Below are 26,100 nucleotides of genomic sequence, written 5' to 3'. Positions count from 1 at the left end.
CCCAAGGGACCTCCTGGTCTATTGTGAAGGATCAGCCACATGGTGTAATTTGATGTCATCAATGGAGATGAATCTGTTCGATTTAGAACCAGACAGTGGTGGTAATATGACAGTCCTGGTGCCTTTTATTTCCAAGACTGGTACAGGTGCTCTGTATGATAGACCAAACTCCTTTTTCACAGCGATCTTCTCACAAACCAGATCCCCAACGTTAGGAATCCAGCCAGTAGAAGTTTTCGCCAATTCCCTTATTCCTAAGGTGGCAGCACTTGCAGATGATTTATCATCACGAAATTGTTGAAGCTCCTGTAAAACAATGAGACGTTCTTTTATGTCAAATGGTGTTTCTGCTGCCACCATACCAGGGGCATCAAGATCTGGGACATACATAGGTATCCCAAAGAGAACCTCATATGGAGAGCACCCTCCCAATGACCGTCTTGGAAAATTATTCAGTGCTCTCTGGACCCCATATAGGTGGTGTAACCAACTGCGGCCTGAACCTAATACTCGAGCTGTTAAGGACTGCTTTAGATCACGATTCCGCCTCTCCACAACTGAATTTCCCTCGGGATGGTATGGTGAGGAGTAATGGAGTTCAACACCCATCGTCCCCATGGTGTCCCTAAATGCCTTAGAGGCAAATGCAGGGACCTGGTCCGAATGGAATGCTGCAACCGCATATGTACCGATAAAGATCAGTAAATCTTTTGTAACAGTCCGGGCATCAGCCGACCGCTGTGGCCATACCCACAGGAATCTAGAACAGGAATCCACAGCCACTAAAATGTATTTGTATGCACCGTCAGGCTGTAAGGGACCACAATGGTCTAGGTACACACACTGAAGTGGCTTGTCTGACACTAAGAGGGAAGTCTGCGGAGGGCGTTTGATATTAGAGCCCTTAATCTGCTGGCAAATGTCACAGCAAAGGACATACTGTTTAGTTCATCTGCATATACCAGGCCATCAGTATCGTTGCTGTAGAATTGTTATCGTGGCCTGTATACCAGCATGTGCAGAAGCGATACCCTCATGTGCGGCTGTAATCAGCTCTAATCTCTGGCCTTCTTTGGGGATCACTCGATCTCCAACCCCAGGAATCGTTGTATAAGCAACATTCTGTGCACTGATATGGTAAGTATAGTTTGTAGGGTATCCTTTCGGAAGGGTCTTGCCTGCAGCCGAAGCTTTAACGGCAATCAGTATTTCATTATCCAATCTCGTCCGAGAACGAGTCACTGCAGCCACAGAAGCCGTAGCTACTGATGCTTTGGCTGCTTCATCAGCCAATGTATTACCTGCAACGTGTATTCCAACACACTGGTGTCCTAATGTATGAACTACATGGACACATGGCAGCTTATCCTTAAGATCAGCAACCCTTCCCCACAATATTTTGTGTTTAATGGTGTTCCCTTTAGAATCCCTAAACCCGTTCAGCTTCCAATGATTGAGATATTCATTGTATGACTGGACGCAGTAATATGAATCACAGACTATCAAAGTCCGGCTTCCTGTCGCAGTATGTTCGAGCGCTAGAATAAGAGCTTTAAGCTCAGCCAACTGGGCTGTGCAGTCCCCTAAGGTCTGCGTGTAGGTATTGTGAGGGTGGAAAACTCCATCTTCCATCACTCCGCACACGGCTGCGCAAGATGCAGAGTATTGATGTTTAGTACCTACAGCCGGTTGTGCTGATCCGTCAGTATAAATGATAGTATAATATCTGTCTTGTTGCAAAATATCCAGAGGAGCGGGGTACTCCTGTTCATACTGGAGAAATTCTTGTATTTGAAGTCTTGGATCGAATATATAATCGACATCAGTTGCGGTCAGAGATGTTGCCCATTGAATCCAGCGTGGATGTAGTGCTTTAGCGTTCGGAACGCTCGCTTTAATGACAGCCTCTAAGGCTGGCACCGGGGAGACAGCAATAATGCGTTTCCCCTGGGCAAGTGGCCCCTCTTTTATGACGGCCATCTGAACTGCTGTCAGAATCTTTTCTGTAGGTGCAAAACGTTGTCCAGCATTTGAATATAAATGTGATTTATATGTTATCGGCACCGTGTCACCCTCATTAAAGGTGACGTAAGTAAATCCAAGGGCACCAGCAATTATTCTGATGACCACGTTTGTTTTATTGTCACGTGTGTGTAAGTGTTTAGCTTCTAGCATGTCCCGTTGCATTTCTCTAAGGATGTGTGTGTGTTCAATCGTCTGCTAGAAAAATTGGGCTGAACTAAGTCATAAAGTGGCTTGATGCGTTCTGCATAATCTGGATTGTATGTTCTGCCAAAATTGAAGAAACCCAGTAATGACTGTAATTTCTTAAGTGTTTTTGGAGGCTGTAGTTGAGCACACTTTTCTAGAAAGTGCGGGGCCAGGCTCTTCCCCTCGTTTGATAGCTTGTATCCCAGGAACAATACACTAATAAAGGCTATCTTGCTTTTCTTAAAATTAAATTTATAACCGAGGTCTGCAAATCCCAAAATGATCCGATCGACCCTCGCAAGATGAACGTCGGGGGCGCCGTCAGTGAGATAGATATCATCCACATAGGACAATGCATCGGAATCAATCTCGTTCAAAATTGATGTTACACGGGCTGAAAACAGGCCTGGGCTATTTTTATAGCCTTGATGTAAACGACAAAAGCGTTTCTGAGAGCCAAATGAAAATGCACTTAGGTCCCTACTTTCATGTGCTAAATTCTGGCAGAAAAATCCATTAGATATATCCAATGTAGTTTTATATTTTTTACGCACTATATTGTTTATTAGTGCCGTGCTGTGTGAGTTTTGTATAGCATATGTGCGAGTATGACTATTTAAGTGTCTGTAATCTACTACTATTCTATATGAATGATCAGGCTTTGCAACGGGGAATAATGGATTATTCATTGCAGACGTACAGGGCTCAATTACTCCCTGGTACTCAAGTTGTGATAGTATTTCCTTCACCAGAGCTTTCGCTTCATGTTTAACAGGGTATTGTGGCTGCGGTTGGGGTGTAGACCTAACGGGAATAATATGACAAGGAGACTCCTTGTCCCAACCTACATGATTACGGTATAGTGCAGGTGCCTGCGCTAAAGCCCATTCAGCAGCATAGGCTTCTTTAGCTGCTTCAGGAACAAGAGCAAAGAAAGAAGGCAAAATGACATCTTCCCCTTGCGGGAACATGCGTATGTGTTCAGGTGGCCAGTCTCTCTCGGCCAATAGGATATCACTAGTAAGTTCATCCCAAAATATTACACTAATAGTGCGTTTCACCTCTCCCTCTATCTGAATTGATAAATTATAAACCCTAACGGGAGGAAGAACGCAGCCATCCGCTGTCTCAACCGCGATGTAATCGCTAGTTGCTGTCGCATCCAGATGATCTTTCAGACTCTGGCAACATATCGTGACCTCTGCCGCGCTGTCCAACAGAGTCACGCCCCACTTCTTGTTCCTCAACAGTGTTCTCAATACTACTGCCATTCTTAACTGTCAGTGCTGCAACCTTTTTCTTTTTAAACTGTGGCTTTTGCTGAGGAGTCTTTTCTTCTTTTTTAATGGTAGACTGTGGTGAGTCTTTCTTTTCTTTCACGTATTCCGGACGTCGATCTTGACGGCCCCCTCTCTCGCTACGTTTATCCGGTGCGTCCTGAAAGGACAAGAGGGACCTGAATCAGTATATCTGTCTGGAGGTCTAATGTGCTCCCTATTTCTGAGATTATACCTCCTTTCGGAGTACTCCGGATGTGGAGAATCAGCTCTCTTATTTCTTCTATCTTTGAAATCTTTTTGTTTGTCCCAGTGCTTTTTAGTGCCCTCTTGTGCCTGCTTAGTACCCTCCTTATGGGCGGTACATTGTAACTCCAATTTTTTAGGTTTGGCTCCCAAACTATCCCGTCCTATACTAGTATAGGTATCGGAAATTATTTTCGGTAGCTGTCTCTCTTGTTCCAGATTTGGAGTTTCCCGGAGACGCTGGCGTATTGCCAGTGCCACCGCTTCCCGTTTAATATTACTCAGTATGATTGAGGAGACGGCATCAAAGTTACGCATTAATTTCATCCCCAGATCCAGGGCCGGTGCAGCCCCATGTTAATTTTGTATTTGTTTTAATACTTCCAGTAAATTGGCAAGTGTCGGGTACCATGTGTGGTAGTATATATGGCAGCGAAGACTGTACCCCATGTGGCACAGTCATCCACCGAGGGAACCATCCCAAACGGCAAGCACATAGTGAGCAATCTATGTTTTTCCTGTGGTCCCGTATGGGAAACACAGCTTCCATCTGATTAGTTTTCTGGGCTATCCAGAATGGTATTTTCTTCCCGTTCCGTGGGCACTTTACTCATAATAGTATGCACTGTTTGTGGATTAATCCCAGTAGTCAATTGATAACCACCAGCTACAGGTGGTGCTGGACGCGCTGGTGTTGTGTTCAATGTACGCATTACGAACTGAACCAATCGTCTATATAATGCCACTAATTCATTATATAAAACTCGTAAATCTGCTATCGGCATATTCTGTATGCCTGGGTGAGGTGTATATGTGGCGAACATAGGCCATGTAGGACCCTCATTATTTAAGGGACCTAACCTCACTCTTCGTAGTACATGTGGTAGGGCGCCTTAAACCAGTTCTGATGCTCTTGATATGTGAGCGATATTTCATGATACTGGTATGCTTCGTACCGTACAGGTACGTTCGCAACTTCATATGTGTGAAATGCGTGCGTTCTTTGGTCAACCTCAGGAAAGGTGACCCAACAATAAAACGTTTCTGTTTGGTATGCTTCAGTTGCCTCTATTATCAGAGTAACATCCCCGCCCTCGTCTGTAAGACCATGCGCTAATAAATGTTGTGTTAGTGCATGTCTAGCATTTGCAGGAATATCTATGGTATTAGCCATAGTCGTTTAGGGAAACGGAACACCAGATGGGGGAAGTATTTTCCTTTTTATGAGTTCGAGCTCGAACAACCTACAGCTTAATTGGGCATTACCGTTTCAGCTGAGGAGGATTCTCCCAAAGACCACGGACGTCTCCGTATAATGGTACTTAGGGTACCTGTTGTCTGTGAGACAGTGATAGCCAGGGTATCCGTAAATTAGTGCCTAAACACCATCGTTGGTGGCGCCATGTCGTAGTTTGGACTCTTGCTCTGAGCAAGACTGCTGGTTTAAGGACGACAGTACTTTTGTTTGTAGGCGACTGAGTCTTTCCTACAAGTCGCAACTGTTGTCCCAACCTTACCGGCTCACTAGCAGCACCTCACCAGAAACACTATAGTAGAAGGTGATTTATGGCAGTCGTTAACGCATGGACTCAAACTAAGATATCTCAGGGAATGTCGTGGTTAAACGGAGATTACCCTTTTCTCACAGATATATTATGTCTCATACAAACAAAGGCAATAACACAGATGCAGTGAAGTTATAATAGTTTTTATTTAACATAACTGCAATTTGCGATAAGTTGCATGAACTGCAATGATTAGGATAATGAATATAGCAAGTAACAATATTGTGAAGAAGAGAGTCATTGTTATGAAGATCCCCACCATTTTGCAATACATGAAAGAGATATATATAAGATGGAATATGCCCTAATACTCTAATGAGAAAAGGCCTAACTTCCTACCTAAAGGAGAGCTGGGTTCGCTAAACCTAATCTGCCAAAGTCGTGTCCATGAGAGGAGCCCCCAACCCTCGTTACCTTGGAATGAGGTCCCTATCTCAGACTCCGCAGGGACACGAAGGCTGGGTCAGCGTCAAGATGACTGCAGCATCGGTATCAGCGATGGTGGCGATGCCCTCTGGTCGGAATCCCTCTGATTATCTGTCTAAAGTGTGATGTATTTATACAGATCTACAAGGTCCCCTGACGTAGGTGTATTCCTAAACAATAGATAACAGGCATGCTTGGGACGGCGATTAATATCAACAATCCCTCGAAAGTATAGAGAGGGAAAATCCCTAAGTGTGAACACCTACTGTTTGTTTGTCTTTGGTGCTTGATCTTGACGCCTTGGCACGGTGACACTGATAATGTAACTCATAACAAGTGGCCTAACTATAAACAAGGCAGCCATCTTAGAAGAAATAAATAATTAAATGGGCAAAGACAGAGCAAGCTAAGTAGGTTAAAAGTCACTAGGTGACGGGGGCACGAGTCTACAAGCCAGAGGCTAAGCTAACTCCTGCTATCCCATTAAAACGAACTAGGATTCACTACAAAGGCATGATTATGGGACTCTGAAAAACTCAGGAGGAGATGGGATGTCCCATTGTCATGCCTCCTTTTCGCCTACAGGGAGGTATCCCAAAAAGGAGTGGGCTACAGCCCGTTTGAACTCCTATTTGGTCACCCTGTTAAGGGTCCCCTTGCTCTTGTTAAGGAGGGTTGGGAACAACCTTTAAAAGCTCCAAAACAAGACATTGTGGACTATGTGCTTGGCCTAAGATCCAAAATGGCTGAGTACATGAAAAAGGCCACTAAAAACCTTCAGGCCAGCCAAGAGCTCCAAAAGCCAGGACATAAGGTGTGGGTATTGGAGCCTGTGTCCCAAAGAGCACTCCAGGACAAATAGAGTGGACCCCATCTAACTGTAGAAAGGAAAGGTGAGGTCACCTACCTGGTGGACCTGGGCACTGCCAGAAGCCCCCTTAGGGTGCTTCATGTCAATGGCCTAAAGCCTTATTTTGACAGGGCTGACTTAACCCTACTCATGGCTACAGATGAGGGACAGGAAGAAGACAGTGACCCTCTCCCTGATCTCTTCTCCAACACTGAAGCTGATGGCTTAGTGGAAGGAGTGGTTATAGCAGACTGCCTTACTGCTGAGCAGAAGGAAGACTGAAATCTCCTTGATCAGTTTTCTGAACTCGTCTCCCTCACACCTGGTACAACTAATTGGTGTGAACATACAATTGACACTGGAGACAGTTTACTGGTCAAAAGTAAAAATTTCAGGCAACCTGACCCTGTCAGAGATTGCATAAAAGCAGAAGTTCAGAAAATGTTAGACCTTGGAGTTATTGAGCCTTCTGATAGACCCTGGGCCTGCCCAGTGGTGCTTGTCCCCAAACCGCCTAGCAAACAAGGAAAGAGAGAAATGCAGTTTTGTATGGACTATAGGGGTCTCAATACATTAACCAAAACTGATGCTCACTCTATATCCAGGGCAGATGAGCTAATAGATACACTGGCATCTGCCAATTATCTAAGCACTTTGGATTTGACTGCAGGGTATTGGCAGATCAAAATGTCAGAAGATGCTAAAGCAAAAACTGCATTTTCTACCATAGGAGAGCATTATCAATTCACAGTTATGCCCTTTGGTTTGAAAAATTCCCCGGCCACTTTTCAGAGGCTGGTGAATTCAGTCATCCAAGGTTTAGAAGCTTTAAGTGCAGCATATTTAGATGATATTGCTGTATTTAGCTCCACCTGGGAGGATCACCTTTACCACCTCTGGAAAGTTTTGCAGGCCCTGCAAAGGGCAGGCCTAACTATCAAGGCTTCAAAGTGCCAGAGGGCAGGGGAAAATTGGTTTATCTGGGCCACCTGATAGGTGGAGAACAGATTGCACCACTACAGGGGAAGATTCAGACCATTATGGAATGGGCTTCCCCTACTACTCAGACCCAGGACAGAGCCTTCTTAGGTCTCACTGGGTATTACAGGAGGTTCATTAAGAACTATGGCTCCATTGCAGCTCCTCTTAATGACCTCTCCAGTAAGACAATGCCTAAAAAGGTATTGTGGACAGCTAGCTGTCAGAAAGCTTTTGAGGAGCTTAAGCAGGCAATGTACTCTGCACCTGTCCTAAAGAGCCCAAACTACTCCCAAACATTATTTGTCCAAACAGATGCTTCTGAATTAGGGCTAGGTGCTGTACTATCACAACTTAAATCAGAGGGGCAGGATCAACCTGTTGCTTTCATTATCAGGAGGTTGACCCCTAGAGAAAAGTGTTGGTCTGCCATAGAGAGGGAGGCTTTTGCTGTTGTCTGGGTCCTGAAGAAGCTGAGACCTTGCTTGTATGGGACTCACTTCATTGTTCAGACAGACCACAAACCTCTATTATGGCTTAAACAAATGAAAGATGAAAACCCTAAATTGCTGAGGTGGTCCATTTCCCTACAGGGTATGGACTTTACAGTGGAACATAGACCTGTGAGTGCCCACTCCAATGCAGATGGACTCTCCAGATATTTCCCCTTAGACAATGAAGACTCATCTAGGCAAGGTTGGCCTCATTGTCCCTAGTTTTTTTTTTGGGGGGGGGGGGAGTTGTGTAGGAAAGTACCATCTTTATTGGCATGTTACCCCCATTTTTACCTATATGTCAGTATGTTTTTGCCTGTCTCACTAGGATCCTGCTGGTCAGGACCCCAGTGCTCATAGTTTATGGCCTAATGTGTGTGTCTGTATAGTGCTTGACTGTGTCACTGAGGCTCTGCTAATCAGAACCTCAGTGCTTATGCCCTCTCTGCTCTTAAATTTATCCCTGTAGGCTAGTGACTTCATTTACCAATTTCAATTGGCACACTGGACCCCCCTTATAAGTCCCTAGTATATGCTACCTAGATACCCAGGGCAGTAGGGTTCCAGGAGATCCTTATGGGCTGAAGCATTTCTGTTGCCACCCATAAGGAGCTCAGACAAACCCTTTCACAGGACTGCCATTGCAGCCTGTGTGAAATAGCGCACACATTATTTCACAGCCATTTTCACTGCACTTAAGTAACTTATAAGTCACCTATATGTCTAACCTTCACTTGCTGAAGGGTAGGTGCAAAGTTACTACGTGTGAGGGCACCCTTGCACTAGCAAAGGTGCCCCCACATAGTTCTGGGCCATTTCCCGGGACTTGGTGAGTGCGGGGATGCCATTACACGCATGCACTACATATAGGTCAATACCTATATGTAGCTTCACAATGGTAACTCCGAATATGGCCATGTAAGGTGTCTAAGATGGTGGAATTGTCCCCCCATTCCAAATCTGGTATTGGGGAGCCCATCCCATGCATCCTGGGGGCTCCACTATGGACCCGCAGTACTGCCAAACCAGATCTCTGAGGCTTGCACTGCAGCTACAGCTGCTGCCACCTCACAGACAGGGTTCTGCCCGCCTGGGGTCTGAGCAGCTCAGTCCCAGGAAGGCAGAACAAAGCATTTCCTCTGAGAGCAGGGTGTTACACCCTCTCCCTTTGGAAATAGGTGTTACAGGCTGGGAGGGGTAGCCTCCCCCGCCTCTGGAAATGCTTTGAAGGGTGCAGATGGTGCCCCCCTTACATAAGCCAGTCGACTCCGGTTCAGGGACCCCTTGCCCCCTACTCTGGTGTGAAACTGGACAAAGGAAAGGAGAGTGACCACTCCCCTGTCCATCACCACCCTAGGGGTGGTGCCCAGAGCTCCTCCAGTGTGTCCTAGACTTCAGCCATCTTGCTTTGCAAAGTGTGGGGGCACACTGGAGGACTCCCAGTGGCCCGTGCCAGCAGGTGACGTCAGAGACCTCTCCTGATAGGTACTTACCCGATAAGGTAGCCAATCCCCTTCTCAGGGCTATTTAGGGTCTCTCCTGTGGTTTCTCTTCAGATTCTACTTGCAAGTTTCCAGCAGGAATCCTCTGCAACTACTACTTCATCCTCTGACCTCTGATCAAACGCAGCCTGCTCCAGGAACCGCTGCAACAGAAACAAAGTATCCACAAGGGATACTTTTCTTCTGCAACTTCAGCTCCAGTCAGCAGCTGCAACAGTTTCCACTGTGTGCACTCTCTGAGGACTCCCTGTCTTCACCCTGCACCAGAAGGACCGAAGAAATCTCCCGTGGGGTGATGGAGTCATTCCCCTGCTCACGCAAGCACCTTCTGTAAGAAAGTACCATCTTGCCTGGCATGTTACCCCCATTTTTACTGTATGTATGTTTGTTTGTGCCTATGTGTCACTGGGACCCTGCTAGTCAGGACCCCAGTGCTCATAATGTATGTCCTGTATGCAGTGGCGTAGCGTGGGTTGTCAGCACCCGGGACAAAGCAAGTAATTTGCGCCCCCTAACCCGTGGATTTTAGCACTCGCGAGTGCGAGCGCGCACCCCCCAGATGTTGCGCCCGGTGCGGCCGGCCCCCCCTGTACCACCCACGCTACGCCACTGCCTGTATGTGTTCCCTGTGTGGTTCCTAACTGTATCACTGAGGCTCTGCTAAACAGAACCTCAGTGTTTATGCTCTCTCTGCTTTTAAAATTGTCACTGCAGTCTAGTGACTAATTTTACCAATTCTCATTGGCACACTGGAACACCCTTATAATTCCCTTGTATATGGTACCTAGGTCCCCAGGGTATTGGGGTTCCAGGAGATCCCTATGGGCTGCAGCATTTCTTTTGCCACCCATAGGGAGCTCAGACAATTCTTACACAGGACTGCCACTGCAGCATGAGTGAAATAACGTCCACGTTATTTCACAGCCATTTTTCACTGCACATAAGTAACTTATAAGTCACCTATATGTCTAACCCTCACTTGGTGAAGGTTAGGTGCCAAGTTACTTAGTGTGTGGGCACCCTGGCACTAGCTAAGGTGCCCCCACATTGTTCCGGGCAAGTTCCCCGGACTTTGTGAGTGTGGGGACACCATTACACGTGTGCAATACATTTAGGTCAATACCTATATGTAGTGTCACCATGGTAACTCTGAACCTGGCTATGTAAAATATCTAGGATCATGGAATTGTCACCCCAATACCATTCTGGTATTGGGAGGACAATTCCAATCATCGCCGGGTCTCTAGCACAGAACCCGGGGACAATTCCATGCATCCCCTGGTCTCTAGCACAGAACCCGGGTACTGCCAAACTGCCTTTCCGGGGTCTCCACTGCAGTTACTGCTGCTGCCAACCCCTCAGACAGGTTTCTGCCCCCCTGGGGCTTGGGCAGCCTGGTCCCAGGAAGGCAGAACAAAGAATTTCCTCTGATAGAGGGTGTTACACCCTCTCCCTCTGGAAATATTTGTGAAGGGCTGGGGAGAAGTAGCCTCCCCCAGCCTCTGGAAATGCTTTGATGGGCACAGATGGTGCCCTTTCTGCATAAGCCAGTCTACACCGGTTCAGGGATCCCCCAGCCCTGCTCTGGCGCGAAACTGGACAAAGGAAAGGGGAGTGACCACTCCCCTGACCAGCACCTCCCAGGGGAGGTGCCCAGAGCTCCTCCAGTGTGTCCCAGACCTCTGCCATCTTGTCTTGGATGCAGAGGTGTGAGGGCACAATGGACAGCTCTGAGTGGCCAGTGCCAGCAGGTGACGTCAGAGACCCCTCCTGATAGGTGCTTACCTTTCCCAGTAGCCAATCCTCCTCTGTGGACTATTTAGGGTGTCTCCTCTGGGCTATTCCTTATATAACGATTGCAAGAGCTCACCAGAGTTCCTCTGCACTTCCCTCTTCGACTTCTGCCAAGGATCGACTGCTGACTGCTCCAGGACGCCTGCAAAACCGCAACAAAGTAGCAAGACGACTACCAGCAACATTGTAGCGCCTCATCCTGCTGGCTTTCTCGACTGTTTCCTGGTGGTGCATGCTCTGAGGGGTGTCTGCCTTCACCCTGCACTAGAAGCCAGGAAGAAATCTCCCGTGGCTCGACGGAATTGTCCCCCTGCTAACGCAGGCACCAATCTTCTGCATCACCGGTCTTCTGGGTCCCCTCTCATCCTGACAAGCGTGGTCCCTGGAACACAGGAGCTGGGTCCAAGTATCTCCCACAGTCCAGTGGCCCTTCTGTCCAAATTTGGTGGAGGTAAGTCCTTGCCTCTCCACGCCAGACAGTAATCCTGTGTACTTCGTGATCTGCAGCTGCTCGGGCTTCTGCGCACTTTTCTAAGACTTCCTTTGTGCACAGCGTAGCCCAGGTCCCCAGCAGTCTGTCATGCATTGCCCAACTCGCTGAGTTGGACTCTGACGTCGTGGGACCCTCCTTTGTGACTCTGAGTCGACCGCTGTCCTCAGATCTTCTAAGTGCATGTTCCGGTACTTCTGTGGGTGCTGCCTGCTTCTGTGGGGACTCTCTGAGTTTCTGAGCATCCCCTCTATCTCCTCCTCCAGGGTGCGACCTCCTAGTCCTTCCTGGGTCCCAGCAGCACCCAAAATCCTTAACCACGACTCTTGCAGCTAGCAAGGATTGTTTGCAGTCTTTCTGCGTGAAAACAACTCTGCATCCTCCAGCATGCCGTGTGACATCTTCTGACCAAAGGAAAAGTTCCTGGCACCTTCCTTTGTTGCAGAATCTTGGCTCCTTCCACCCAGATGCAGCCCTTTTGCACCTTCATCCGGGGTTTAGTGGGCTCCTGACCCCCTTGGACACTTATCTGACTCTTGGACTTGGTCCCCTTCCTTTACAGGTCCTCAGGTCTAGGAATCCGTCTTCAGTGTTTTGCTGGCAGTTGTTGTCCTTGCAGAATCCCCTATCTCGACTTTACTGTCTTTCTGGGGTAGTAGGGTAACTTTACTCCTACTTTTCAGGGTCTTGGGGTGGGGTATCTTGGACACCCTTAATGTTTTCTGACACTCCCATCGACCCTCTACAACCTACACTAGGCCTAGGGTCCATTCGTGGCTTGCATTCCACTTCTGGAGTATATGGTTTGTGTTGCCCCTAGGCCTATTTCTACCTATTGCATTCTATTGTGATTCTACATTGTTTGCACTACTTTTCTAACTGTTACTTACCTGATTTTTGGTTTGTGTACATATAATTTGTGTATATTACTTACCTCTGAGATACTTTTGGCATATTGTCACTAAAATAAAGTACCTTTATTTTTAGTAACTCTGAGTATTGTGTTTTTTTGTGATATAGGGGGTCATTCTGACCCAACGACCGCGGGAGCACCCCCAACAGGCTGGCGGTGCTCCCATGGGCATTCTGACCGCGGCGGTACAGCCGCGGTCAGAAACGGGAAACTGGCGGTGTCCCGCCGGTTTCCCGCTGCCCAAGGGAATCCTCCATGGCGGCGCTGCAGGCAGCGCCGCCATGGGGATTCCGACCCCCTTACCGCCAGCCTGGCTCTGGCGGTTTTGACCGCCAGAACCTGGCTGGCGGTAACGGGTGTCGTGGGGCCCCTGGGGGCCCCTGCAGTGCCCATGCCAATGGCATGGGCACTGCATGGGCCCCCTAACAGGGCCCCACCAAGATTTTCAGTGTCTGCCAAGCAGACACTGAAAATCGCGACGGGTGCAACTGCACCCGTCGCACCCCTTCCACTCCGCCGGCTCCATTCGGAGCCGGCATCCTCATGGAAGGGGGTTTCCCGCTGGGGTGGCGGGCGGCCTTCTGGCGGTCGCCCGCCAGCCCAGCGGGAAACTCAGAATGACCGCCGCGGTCTTTTGACCGCGGTACGGTCTTCTGGCGGTTCCCGCCAGGCGGGCGGCTTCCGCCGCCCGCGGAGGTCAGAATGACCCCCATAATATTATATGATATACATGGTATAGTAGGAGCTTTGCATGTCTCCTAGTTCAGCCTAGGCTGCTCTGCTATAGCTACCCCTATCAGCGTAAGCTGCTAGAACACCTCTACTCTACTAATAAGGGATAACTGGATCTGGCACAAAGTGTAAGTACCACAAGGTACCCACTATATGCCAGGTCAGCCTCCTACACCTTCCGAGTCGACGACCGGTACTCCTGGATTCCTCTCACAGTGACGAGCATGCTCTTAGAAACACAGAGGGTGGATCCTATCAACACAGACTGTCCAGAGGTCCTGCTGAAGCAATTTGGAGGAGGTAAGTCCTTGCCTTCCCTGAGAGCGACAGTACCCCTGAGCACTGCGTCTTCTTCACTTCCTGAGGCCTCTGTGGACTATTCGCAAAATTCCTTCGAGCACAGCATGGCCCAGATGCCCAGCACTCTATCCTGCGATGCTCAACTCGCTGAGTCGACCTCCGGCTGCGTGGGACCCTTCTTTGCAGTGCCCCACCAACCGTGTTTTGCACCTCCTTTGTCCCCGTGTCCTGGGACTCCTGTGGGTGGTGTCTGGCATCCTGAGGCCTCTCTAAAGTGCAGATAGACCCCCTCTTCCTCCTCACACAGAGTTGCAGCCTCCCCAGTCCCTCCTGAGTCCTGCCAGCACCATTTTGACACAAAACACACATTTGTCATAACCAAGGCTTGTTGGCGACTTCCAACACGAAATCATGTCTGCATCCATCTTCACGTAGTGGGACATCATTTGCATCATGCAGGAACCCGCTGGCATCTTCCTGCAGTCTTCGTCCAACCGGGGGCTCTTCTTTTGCACCCTCTTCTGGGTTGGCAGCGGCACCTGCCCTTCCTGGAACTTCTTTTGACTTCTGGACTTGGTCTCCTTCTTTTGCAGGACTTCAGGTCCAGGAATCCAGCAGTTGTTGTTTGCAAACTTGGTTGATTACTGTTATAACCCATATCACGAGGTGTAGTGTGTCCTAAGTAAACTTGCAGTACTTTACTCCTGCTTTTCTGGGCTCTGGGGTGGGGTAATTTACTTTCCTTTACTGTATTCTTACTCTCCCAGAGATTCTGCACACACTACACTTGTCTAGGGGGGAATTTGTGTTTCGCATTCCACTTTCTTAGTATATGGTTTGTGTTGCCCTTAGACCTATTTTCTCCCATTGCATTCTAGAGCATTTCCTATTGTTTGCCCATTGTATGTCTAATTACTTGCCTTATTTTGGTGTCTAGCGTAGATATTGTGTATAATACTTTCCTACAGAAAGAATATTGCCTCTAAGATATTTTTGGTACGGTGTTACCCAAATAAACTACCTTTATTTTTGGTAACACTGAGTATTGTCTTTACTTGTGTATAAGTACTGTATAACTATAAGTGGTATTGCATGAGCTTTGCATGTCTCCTAGTTCAGCCTAAGCTGCTCTGCTATAGCTACCGCTATCAACCTAAGCTGCTAGAACACTACTACTTCACTAATAAGGGATAACTAGACCTGGTATAAGGTGTAAGTAGCCAAAGTACCCACTTCAAACCAGGCCAGCCTCCTACAGTGTGTCTACTCTTATATTCAGGGACTGAAGAAAGTCAAAACAATACCTCTCCTAAGTACTTATCAACATAATGGTTTATTTTTAAAATGTATTTAAAACTCTGCTTCAATAGAGAGGCCCCAAAGGGGGAGGGGCACAGCCCCTTAGCCCTTGAACACCAGCCACCACTGACTGAAACACTAACATCTCATCCCCAATGCAATGAGACAAATGATTCACTTGAAAGTCCACAACTTAGATTTACTAATGCTTTGCACCACACTTGTGTGTCCCAGTTCAACACAAAATGTGTCTATTCGCAGCATGATAAAAAGTCCCATAAGTGCAGAGCAAAATTGTTTTGTCCCACTCAAGCACCCACACAAACATTAGTAAATCTCTCTCTACATCTTACCTTTAAAGAATGTTGTGCTTGTATTAATTCCCCTGACTTCAAGTGATGATCAAAAACCTTATACCTCATATGAATGTTCAGTTTTGTGGCCGATACACATCTCTTTAAGAATGCAGAGTAGTTCAAGAGTCTGCTAAATGGACTACCCCAAGGCAGAAGACCTAAAAAATAGAAGTGCGTGGACTAGGCAGTATGCAATTGGCATCGAGTGTGACATCACAGCATGTGATATCATGGCCCGTGACATCACAGGATGTGACATCATAGGAAGTGGCATCATAAACGAGGCATGTGACGTCATCAAATCAAATCAAATCAAATCAAAAATATTTATAAAGCGCGCTACTCACCCGTGCGGGTCTCAAGGCGCTAGGGGGAAGGGGTTACTGCTGCTCGAAAAGCCAGGTCTTGAGTAGTCTCCGGAAAGCGGAGTGGTCCTGGGTGGTCCTGAGGATGGTGGGGAGGGAGTTCCATGTCTTGGCCGCCAGGTAGGAGAAGGACCTCCCACCCGCCGTGGTGCGGCGGATGCGAGGGACGGCGGCGAGAGCGAGGTTGGCGGAGCGAAGAGGACGGGTGGGTGTGTAGAAGCTGAGGCGGCGGTTGAGGTATTCGGGTCCCTTGTTGTGGAGGGCTTTGTGTGCGTGGGTGAGGAGTCGGAAGGTGATCCTTTTGTTGACGGGAAGCCAGTGCAGGTGTCTCAGGTGGGCGGAGATGTGGCTGTTGCGGGGTATGTTGAGGATGAGGCGGGCGGAGGCGTTTTGAATTTGTTGCAGATGTTTCTGGAGTTTAGCAGTGGTTCCTGCGTATAGGGTGTTGCCGTAGTCCAGGCGGCTCGTGACGAGGGCGTGGGTCACGGTCTTTCTGGTGTCGGCGGGGATCCAGCGGAAGATCTTTCGGAGCATGCGGAGGGTGAGGAAGCAGGAGGATGATACGGCGTTCACTTGTTTGGTCATGGTGAGAAGTGGGTCCAAGATGAAACCGAGGTTGCGTGCGTGGTCACCAGGAGTCGTCCCAGGCGGTCGGGTGTTTCCGAGGATGAGGACTTCCGTTTTGTCTGAGTTCAGTTTCAGACGGCTGAGTTTCATCCAATCTGCGACGTCTTTCATTCCATCTTGCAGGTTGGTCTTGGCGCTGGTGGGATCCTTGGTGAGGGAAAGTATAAGTTGAGTGTCGTCGGCGTAGGAGGTGATGATGATGCTGTGTTTGCGTACTATGTCGGCGAGGGGGCTCATGTAGACATTGAAGAGAGTCGGGCTGAGCGAGGAGCCTTGTGGGACGCCGCAGATGATCTCGGTGGGGTCAGAGCGAAAATGTGGGAGGTAGACTCTTTGGGAGCGGTTGGAGAGGAAGGAGGTGATCCAGTCCAGGGCCTGTCCTTGGATCCTGGTGGAGCGGAGGCGGGTTATTAGGGTGCGGTGACAGACAGTGTCGAAGGAAGCCGAGAGGTCGAGGAGGATGAGGGCGACTGTTTCTCCGTTGTCCATCAGGGTTCTGATGTCATCTGTGACTGAGATGAGGGCGGTTTCTGTGCTGTGATTGGCTCAGAATCCGGACTGAGAGGGGTCGAGTAGGCTGTTGTCTTCAAGGAAGTTGGTAAGTTGCTTGTTGACGGACTTCTCTCTGACTTTGGCAGGGAATAGGTGGTGCGAGATGGGGCGGAAGTTCTTCAGGTCGCTTGGGTCTGCCGTAGGTTTTTTCAGTAGGGCGTTGACTTCAGCGTGTTTCCAGCTCTCGGGGAAGGTAGCAGACGAAAACGAGCTGTTGATGATGGTCTGGAGGTGGGGGGCGATGATGTCGTCGGCTTTGTTGAAGATGAAGTGTGGGCAGGGGTCCGAGGGGGCACCGGAGTGGATGGAGTTCATGGTGGTTTTGGTCTCTTCCGTGTTGATGTGAGTCCAGGCGTTGAGGGTGATGGCTGGGGTTGTAGGTTCTGTGGTGGTTGGCTGGGTCTGGTGTCCGAAGCTGTTGTGTAGGTCAGTGATCTTACGATGGAAGAATGTGGCGAGGGAGTTGCAGAGGTCTTGTGAGGGCGTGATGGCGTTGGCGTTGGCGTTAGGGTTGGAGAGCTCTTTGACGATGTTGAAGAGTTCTCTACTGTTGTGGCTGTTTTTGTCCAGTCTGTCTGTGAAGAAATTTCTTTTGGCGGCGCGGATCAGTTGGTGGTGTTCGTGGGTAGCGTTCTTGAGGGCAGTCATGTTATCTGCGGTGTGGTCCTTGCGCCAGGCTTTCTCGAGGGTGCAGCAGGTTTTCTTTAATTCCTTAAGGGTGTTGGTGAACCAGAGAGGTTTTTTGGTGTTGGTCTGTCTTGGGAGGCGTCTGAGGGGAGCGAGGTTGTCTGCGCAGTTGGTGATCCAATTTGTGAGGCTGAGGGCTGCGTCGTTGGGGTCGGAGGAGAAGGTGGGTTGGTTGTCGTTGAGAGTGGAGAGAAGCTGTTCCTCAGGGATTTTGTTCCACTGTAGGCGTGGGATGGGTTGTGTGCGGAGGTGGCGAGTCTCGCGTCGGAAGGTGAAGTGGACACATCTGTGGTCAGTCCAGTGTAAAGCGGAAGAGTGGCTGCAAGATACGTGGTTGCTGGCGGAGAAGATGGGGTCTAGCGTGTGTCCGGCGATGTGGGTGGGGGTGCTCACCAGTTGCTTGAGGCCGAGGTTGGCGAGCAGGGTGGTGGTGTTGGGGTTGTTGTTCTGTTCCAGGTGGAAGTTGAGGTCACCAAGGAGGATGTAGTCCGGCGAGGCAAGGGCATGCGGGGAGATGAAGTCAGTGATGGAGTCGCTGAAGAGGGCGCGTGGTCCAGGGGGTCAGTAGATGAGAGTTCCTCTGAGTGTGGTCCTTGGGTTGGTGTGGACCAAGTAGGTGGAGGAATCGTCTTCAAGGACTCCATCAACGTCACCACCTCCACCGAAGACACCCCCCTCGCCGCCGAACACCTGCACGTCATGGCCCGTGACATCACTGGATGTGACGTCATAGGAAGTGGCATCATAAATGATGACCTCACAGGAAGTGACATCACAAGAAGTGACATCAGATCTTACTACCTCACATACGTTTAGCAGGTCTATCATGGGGGGTGTCAAAAACGTGACCCTGAAACAAAATCTATACCTCAGGTTACAATATAGTTTTTTGCAACAAAGATACTGGCAACAAGGAGAAACGTGGCAGTACATTTTTTCTGCTTAATTGTTTGCAAAGTCTGCTTTTTAGAATATCTTCTGGAGTTAAGGCACCTGCTGCAGAGATCTTTCTGCGCCCAGTAAACCTCAGAGAATAATATTAATTAGAAGATAACTCTGGAGCTTAACAAATTTGCTGCAGAGGTGTGTGTTTTTGTCGAGTCACAGTTTTGAATCAAAGTATTAACGGCGGGTTAATATGCCTCCTGCAAAGCACATCTTCTAACGTAAAGATGACAGTTTTTTATTCTATGTAGATAGGTATGTGGGTTACTGCTTTTAACACAGATCCTTTTGTTACTTGCAGTTCATAAGTTGTAATCCTAATATAGCAAAGTGAGGTATGGAGATGTGACTATATGACTCCTACACCCAGTAACCATCGCCGTCTTATGTAACACATCCTCTACATTTACACACTTATATGATTTATTGTCAATGTTTAATGTGTGCATGTAATGTAACGCGCTCTAGCAACCTACATTGGCTGAAGTAGCACTATAAAAGAAATAAAACAAAATAGTGGTCAGTGGTTTACTTACTACTTCCAGCTGCTGGAGTGTGTCATCCATTGGCACCTGGAGCCGCTCCTTCACGTCTTTGCTCAAGCTCTGGAAGAGGTTCAGGGTTGCCACCTTGATAGTGCCAAGTAGCAGAGTTTTCTTGGCTGCTGTGTTCTGAATGTGCATCCAACGGGACTCCTAATGAGGTGCATGGAGTACAAGCACAACAGAGAAAGAGAGTGAGGGACCAGTAGGAACCACGTGTGAGCCCCAGAACTAGAAAGAGTGAGGGGCATATTTATACTCTGTTTGCGCCGAATGTGCGTCAAAAATTTTGACGCACATTCGGCGCAAACCCCGCCCCATATTTATACTTTGACGCCCGACCCCGCGGATGTCAAAATCCCACCATGTGCGTCATTTTTTGGAAGGGGGAACCTGCCTTGCGTTAATGATATGCAAGGTAGGCGTTCCCTTCCAAAAAATGACTTTAAGGCCTGTGTGCCTTATTTACACCCCAGCGTCATTTTGACGCACAGGGGTGGGCCTTAAAAAACGGCGCACAACAGGCGCTGTTTTTTAATGCCTGGGTCTGGGCAGGCGTTAGGGGACCTGTGGACTCAGAAGGAGCCCAGAGGTGCCCTCCCCTGCCCCCAGGGACACCCCCTGCCACCCTTGCCCACCCCAGGAGGACACCCAAGGATGGAGGGACTCATCCCAGGGAAGTAAAGGGCAGTTTTGGTAAGTATTTTTGTCCGTTTTATTTAAGTGGCATAGGGTGGCCTGATTTGGGCCCCCCTACATGCCACTATGCCCAATGACCATGCCCAGGGGACATAAGTCCCCTGGGCATGGCCATTGTGCAAGGGGGCATGACTCCTGTCTTTGCTAAGACAGGAGTCATGTCAATGGAGGTTGGACGTCAAAATAAATGGCGCAAGTCTGGTTTGAGGCCTGATTTTTGCCTCAGACCTGACTTGCACCATTTTTTGATGCCCAACCCCCATTTTCCCATACGCCGGCGCTGCCTGGTGTGAGTCATTTTTTTTACGCAGACCAGTCCGTAGCGCCGGCTAACGTAATTCCATAAATAAGGTGCCCGCATGGTGCGTTGGAATGGCGTTAGCCGTCGGTAAAATTTTTGACGCACAACTGCGTTGGCGCAGTTGTGCGTCAAAAAGTATAAATATGGCCTTGAGTGTTGTTAGGCATTACTTGTAGAAATGTGTGTATTTACAGTACTGGACAAGAAAGGAGTGCAGCAGGTCGGGGCTGAAGTGATTAGCAGAGAGTGTATCCCCCAGTACTGTAGGTGCTGGGAGTGCAGAGGGCGTGGCCTGCCTTGCAGTGCAACACAGAGAATAGCATGGAGAGTGCTCATTGGAAGACTGAAATCCGTTGACCGAGCTAAGGTCAAGCACCCTCCTGTAAGCCGGTAATAAGTCATGTCTGGTAATGCCTTTTCTTACCCAAACGATTGCTTCACTTTGTGCATGGTCCAGCCTTGTCTGCAGCAGGGACAGCTCATTATTGTACTGTAGGATTGTGTCACTCTTCTCCTCTATATAGTGGGCCAGGCGTGCGCGTGCACTCTCAATACTTTCTTGTGCTTCTTGCTCAATCTTCAGCAGATCCTGGTAGGTGGCTACCAACGTGAAGTATCGACTGATCACATCCCGAACCTCATGGAACTGAGAAATGAGCAATGGTCAATTAACAGCACTTCCTCAATGGTGTACCACCAGCACATACTCTTTCACTAGCACCATCCACAGCATGGGACCCTGTTGTATGCTTGCCAATGATGGATCATCTGCAGGATTTCCTCCTAGAGCACCTCATCAATGGCCTCCACTACCGTCTTTTCTGACCATCCTCTAATTGGCTGTGTGTCAGAATACTGACTACACAAATATCATGCCACAAGAATATTGCAACAAAAATAATCGACAATCAAAATATTGTGGCGGGAAGTTGATAGTGGTAAAAATAGACTTATCCTTAACTCCATATATATGCGTATACATATATCTTCAAGATACTTATTTATTTGGAGTTAATTATCATGCACCTATCCTCAACTTCTTGGTACTTTGGTAATTTATAATTTTGGAACAATAGTCTGCAGCACAATACATAAATCTCAATATTCTGTTACTCTGCCTTCTAATTAGACTCCTTCAACACTGTTTACTCTGTTCCCTTGTCTGGAGAGGCCACCACCTCCTTCTACTCAGGCACTCAGGTAGCAAGAGGACCCCACTAATGTAGATTCAGGAGTCCTTGGTACAAAACGTCTCTGCCACTTTGTTCCTGATTTCAACATTCCAACAGTCCGGATATGTTTACTTGCTCTGTAGACTTGCGTCACCTGTCCCCTGAGTGTTACTCCTCATGAATTTTGCATGTTGATCTCCCAGCAGCGTATTCTCCGTTGTTGGAGACAGTGGTTCACGCTAGATGTACCTCTTTTCAACATGGGTCAGTACTGTCCCCATGGTCAGGCAATGGCATGACTGGTTTGTTAGTAGCCGCTGATTTTATTCTAGGGATACAGGCCTTTTTCTATAACTCTAGAAGCCTTCTATGGCCATCTGTGGTCAAATCTGTTGTTTGTCATTACTGAATTGTATGCTATGCATGAAGTCCTAGGGTTCTGGCACCTCTACCTCAGACCCCCAAATGTATTGTAAAGCCCCAAAATGATGATTTTACATAGAAGATAATTGTAGACTTTGCTGTTGCCATATCAAATCACCTCTTTGTGCCCCGGCATGCCCCAACAGTGCTCCTGGCTCACCTCCACCCTGAATACTCCACTATATCTTCGGTTGTTTTCATGTCTGGTTTGAGTGAACAAATACAGCAGTGAAGCAGAGAGGGGAACTGTGTGTTAACCTGTTCAGCCTGCAGGAAGATACAATTGAACAAATTAAAGGCTAAGGGGTTGCCCACCTGCTCTCTTAAGAGGCTGTCTGGCCATCTACCTTGTCCTGTGTTCAGCTCAGGAAGAGAAGTTGCAGCCTCAGCTAAAGCCTCTGATTGACTAAGGACTGTGTGGAGTAAATTTACGCTGCCTTGAGCATCATCAGATGTCTTCTATCACAGTGTAGTTTGAGCCAATGCAAATATTGCGAGTGGCCTTGCCACCATAGAGCTTGATGAATGAATGGATGGATGAATAAATGGTGAATGAATGAATGAATGGATAGATGGGGTGTGTAACGCTTAAACTTCTATCCTGAGGACACCCAGGTGCTTGCTGGATGAAAAACGTAGCGGGGATACGACTGGTTAGTAGTCCTGCTTCCAGGTCACAGTTGTCTTCTTTGAATCTCTGAGCATTGCCACAGAGGAAGGGTTGTATCAGAGGCAGAGATCCTTTCAGAGTGAGGTATAGGCTCTAGGACCGTGGAAGAAGCAGTTTTTTGCACACCCTGAGCAGGAGGTAGACTGCAAGAGGCATAGTGGACACGCCCTTTGAGACATATAATATGAAGTGCCACAAAACTATTGCAAGGACCCTCTATCTGCAAGAGGAGCCATGGTACGACCGAAGCGTACTTGCCCAAACTTCGTACGGTGACTCACTGTATGGAGAGTCTCCACCTTCTTAGGAGAGAACTGTATGTGCATCCTTGGAGGCCTCCAAGCAAACCACTGCGTTTTATGTGCTTTGCCTGAGGTGATCGAACCTCTCTGGCTTCATTCCTGCAACCCATCAAACTGAGTTTGCTCACTTTGGAACTCTGATTGCAACCTCCCTAAGCCAGATTTCCCTCCCTTCGACCAGCACTGGAGCTACAAAAGGCAGATCGTGGCCAGTTGCACTGTTTTCAGATTGGTGCTGAGTTGCATGTGCCAGCGTCCTCCACCATGACCATGATGGACTGCCTCACAGCACTGCTTCTGGTACTCGCCTCCCTAGTGCCTATTACCCAGCAAATAAACCTGACCTGTAAATGCTCAAACACTGCCCGAGACTCTGTTGCTGATCTGACATATGCGCCCCACTAGCTTATGAGTAGAAAAGTGGAAATCTTCAGAGACGTTTTAAGGCATGGGCAATGTGGGTCCTGGCCCAGGGCCCCCCAGAGTTTCAGGGCCCCCCTAAGAGAGCCAGCTCTTTTCTGCAGAACTGTCATAAGCACTGTCAAAATGCTGTTTTCCTTGAATTTATTTTCAATGTGTGTGATGAGCAAGTTATTTACCTTCGGTAACGAATTATCTGGCAGAGACTCTAGCTGCAGATTCCTTACCTTAGAATTCTGTGGCGTCAGCATCGAATCCGGAGTTTTTCTGCTGAGCAGTACCCTGCGAGCGCTGTTGGGTGGCGTTGTTCAGATCTGTGTGCGTCATCCTTGTAGGAAAGTACCATCTTGCCTGTCATGTTACCCCCATATTTCACTGTATATATGTTGTTTTAGTCTATGTGTCACTGGGACCCTGCCAGGCAGGGCCCCAGTGCTCATAAGTATGTGCCCTGTACGTGTTCCCTGTGTGATGCCTAACTGTCTCACTGAGGCTCTGCTAACCAGAACCTCAGTGGTTATGGTCTCTCTGCTTTCATAATTTGTCACTAACAGGCTAGTGACTAAATTTACCAATTCACATTGGCATACTGGTACACCCATATAATTCCCTAGTGTATGGTACTGAGGTACCCAGGGTATTGGGGTTCCGGGAGATCCCTATGGGCTGCAGCATTTCTTTTGCCACCCATAGGGAGCTCAGACAATTCTTACACAGGCCTGCCATTGCAGCCTGCGTGAAATAACATCCACGTTATTTCACAGCCATTTACCACTGCACTTAAGTAACTTATTAGTCACCTATCTGTCTAACCTTCACCTGGTGAAGGTTGGATGCAAAGTTACTTAGTGTGTGGGCACCCTGGCACTAGCCAAGGTGCCCCCACATCATTCAGGGCAAATTCCCCAGACTTTGTGAGTGCGGGGACACCATTACACGCGTGCACTATACATAGGTCACTACCTATGTATAGCGTCACAATGGTAACGCTGAACATGGCCATGTAACATGTCTAAGATCATGGAATTGTCACCCCAATGCCATTCTGGCATTGGGGGGACAATTCCATGACCCCCCGGGTCTCTAGCATAGTACCCGGGTACTGCCAAACTGCCTTTCCGGGGTCTCCACTGCAACTGCTGCTGCTGCCAACCCCTCAGACAGGTTTCTGCCCTCCTGGGATCCAGGCAGCACTGGCCCAGGAAGGCAGAACAAAGGATTTCCTCTGAGAGAGGGTGTAACACCCTCTCCCTTTGGAAATAGGTGTCAGGGCTGGGGAGGAGTAGCCTCCCCCAGCCTCTGGAAATGCTTTGATGGGCACAGATGGTGCCCATGTCTGCATAAGCCAGTCTACACAGGTTTAGGGATCCCCCAGCCCTGCTCTGGTGTGAAACTGGACAAAGGAAAGGGGAGTGACCACTCCTCTGACCTGCACCTCCCAGGGGAGGTGCCCAGAGCTCCTCCAGTGTGTCCCAGACCTCTGCCATCTTGGAAACAGAGGTGTTTGTGGCACACTGGACTGCTCTGAGTGGCCAGTGCCAGCAGGTGACGTCAGAGGCTCCATCTGATAGGCTCTTATCTCTCTTGGTAGCCAATCCTTCTTCCTTGGTAGCCAAACCTCCTTTTCTGTCTATTTAGGGTCTCTGCTTTGGGGAATTATTTAGATAACGAATGCAAGAGCTCACCAGAGTTCCTCTGCATCTCCCTCTTCACCTTCTGCCAAAGGATCGACCGCTGACTGCTCAGGACGCCTGCAAAACCGCAACAAAGTAGCAAGACGACTACTAGCAACCTTGTATCGCCTCATCCTGCCGGCTTTCTCAACTGTTTCCAGGTGGTGCATGCTCTGGGGGTAGCCTGCCTCCTCCCTGCACCAGGAGCACTGAAGAAATCTCCTGTGGGTCAACGGAATCTTCCCCCTGCTAACGCAGGCACCAAAAGACTGCAACACTGGTCCTCTGGGTCCCCTCTCATCCTAACAAGAGTGGTCCCTGGAACTCAGCAACTCTGTCCAAGTGACTCCCACAGTCCAGTGACTCTTCAGTCCAAGTTTGGTGGAGGTAAGTCCTTGCCTCCCCACGCTAGACTGCATTGCTGGGTGCCACTTGTTTTGCAGCTGCTCCGGCTCCTGTGCACTCTTCCAGGATTTCCTTCATGCACAGCCAGGCCTGGGTCCCCGACACTCCTTCCTGTAGTGCACAACCTTCTGAGTTGTCCTCCGGCATTGTGGGACTCCCTTTTGTGACTTCGGGTGGACTCCAGTTCACTTTCCTTCCAAGTGCCTGTTCAGGTACTTTTGCGGGTGCTGCCTGCTTCTGGGAGGGCTCCCTGAGTTGCTGGGTGCCCCCTCTGTCTCCTCCTCCAAGTGGCGACATCCTGGTCCCTCCTGGGACACAGCAGTAGTGTCTTGCGAACATGTGCAAGGAAGCCCATGTTGCTGCCTGGCAGATGTCTAGTACCGGCATGCCTCGAGCTAACGCCGTGATAGCAGCTTTCCCTCTTGTAGAGTGAGCTCTCAAGCCCTCAGGGGGCTGGTTCTTAGCCAAAGCGTAGCAGATTTTAATACAAAGAATGACCCAGCGTGAAATGGTTAATTTCTGGACTGCCCGACCCTTCTTTGCACCAACGTACCCTACAAAGATTTGGTCATCCACCCAGAACTCTTTTGTGTGGTCAAGGCAGAACGACAATGCTCTTTTTGGGTCCAGATGGTGGAGACGCTCCTCTTCTTTAGAGGGATGCATTGGAGCAAAGAAGGTGGGCAGGATGATGTTCTGTCCCAGATGGAAAGGGGTCACCACCTTGGGGAGGAAAGAGACACGAGTTCTGAGGACTACCTTATCAGGATATATTGTGAGATACAGCAGTTTTGATGATAAAGCCTGCATCTCACTTACTCTCCTGGCAGATATGATCGCCACTAAAAGGGCTGTTTTGATAGTGAGCAGCCGGAGGGGACAAT

The 26,100-nt window shown here is 48.7% G+C and overlaps 1 protein-coding gene across 1 annotated transcript in view; it reads right to left on the bottom strand.

Moving 5' to 3' along the window:
• Positions 1 to 26,100, bottom strand: part of CCDC42 (coiled-coil domain containing 42) — a 164,910-nt gene that overhangs the window by 42,212 nt on the left and 96,598 nt on the right. The window contains exons 6-7 of the mRNA XM_069201687.1: positions 20,576 to 20,797; positions 19,146 to 19,304 (exon numbers count right to left, since the gene is read on the bottom strand). Coding sequence (XP_069057788.1) covers positions 19,146 to 19,304; positions 20,576 to 20,797 — 381 coding nt within the window. The remainder of the gene's footprint in view (positions 1 to 19,145; positions 19,305 to 20,575; positions 20,798 to 26,100) is intronic.

Source organism: Pleurodeles waltl, chromosome 7, assembly GCF_031143425.1.
Source record: "Pleurodeles waltl isolate 20211129_DDA chromosome 7, aPleWal1.hap1.20221129, whole genome shotgun sequence".
Taxonomy (NCBI): domain Eukaryota; kingdom Metazoa; phylum Chordata; class Amphibia; order Caudata; family Salamandridae; genus Pleurodeles; species Pleurodeles waltl.
Note: the sequence above shows the minus strand (reverse complement) of the source record. Positions and strands in the feature narration are given on the sequence as shown.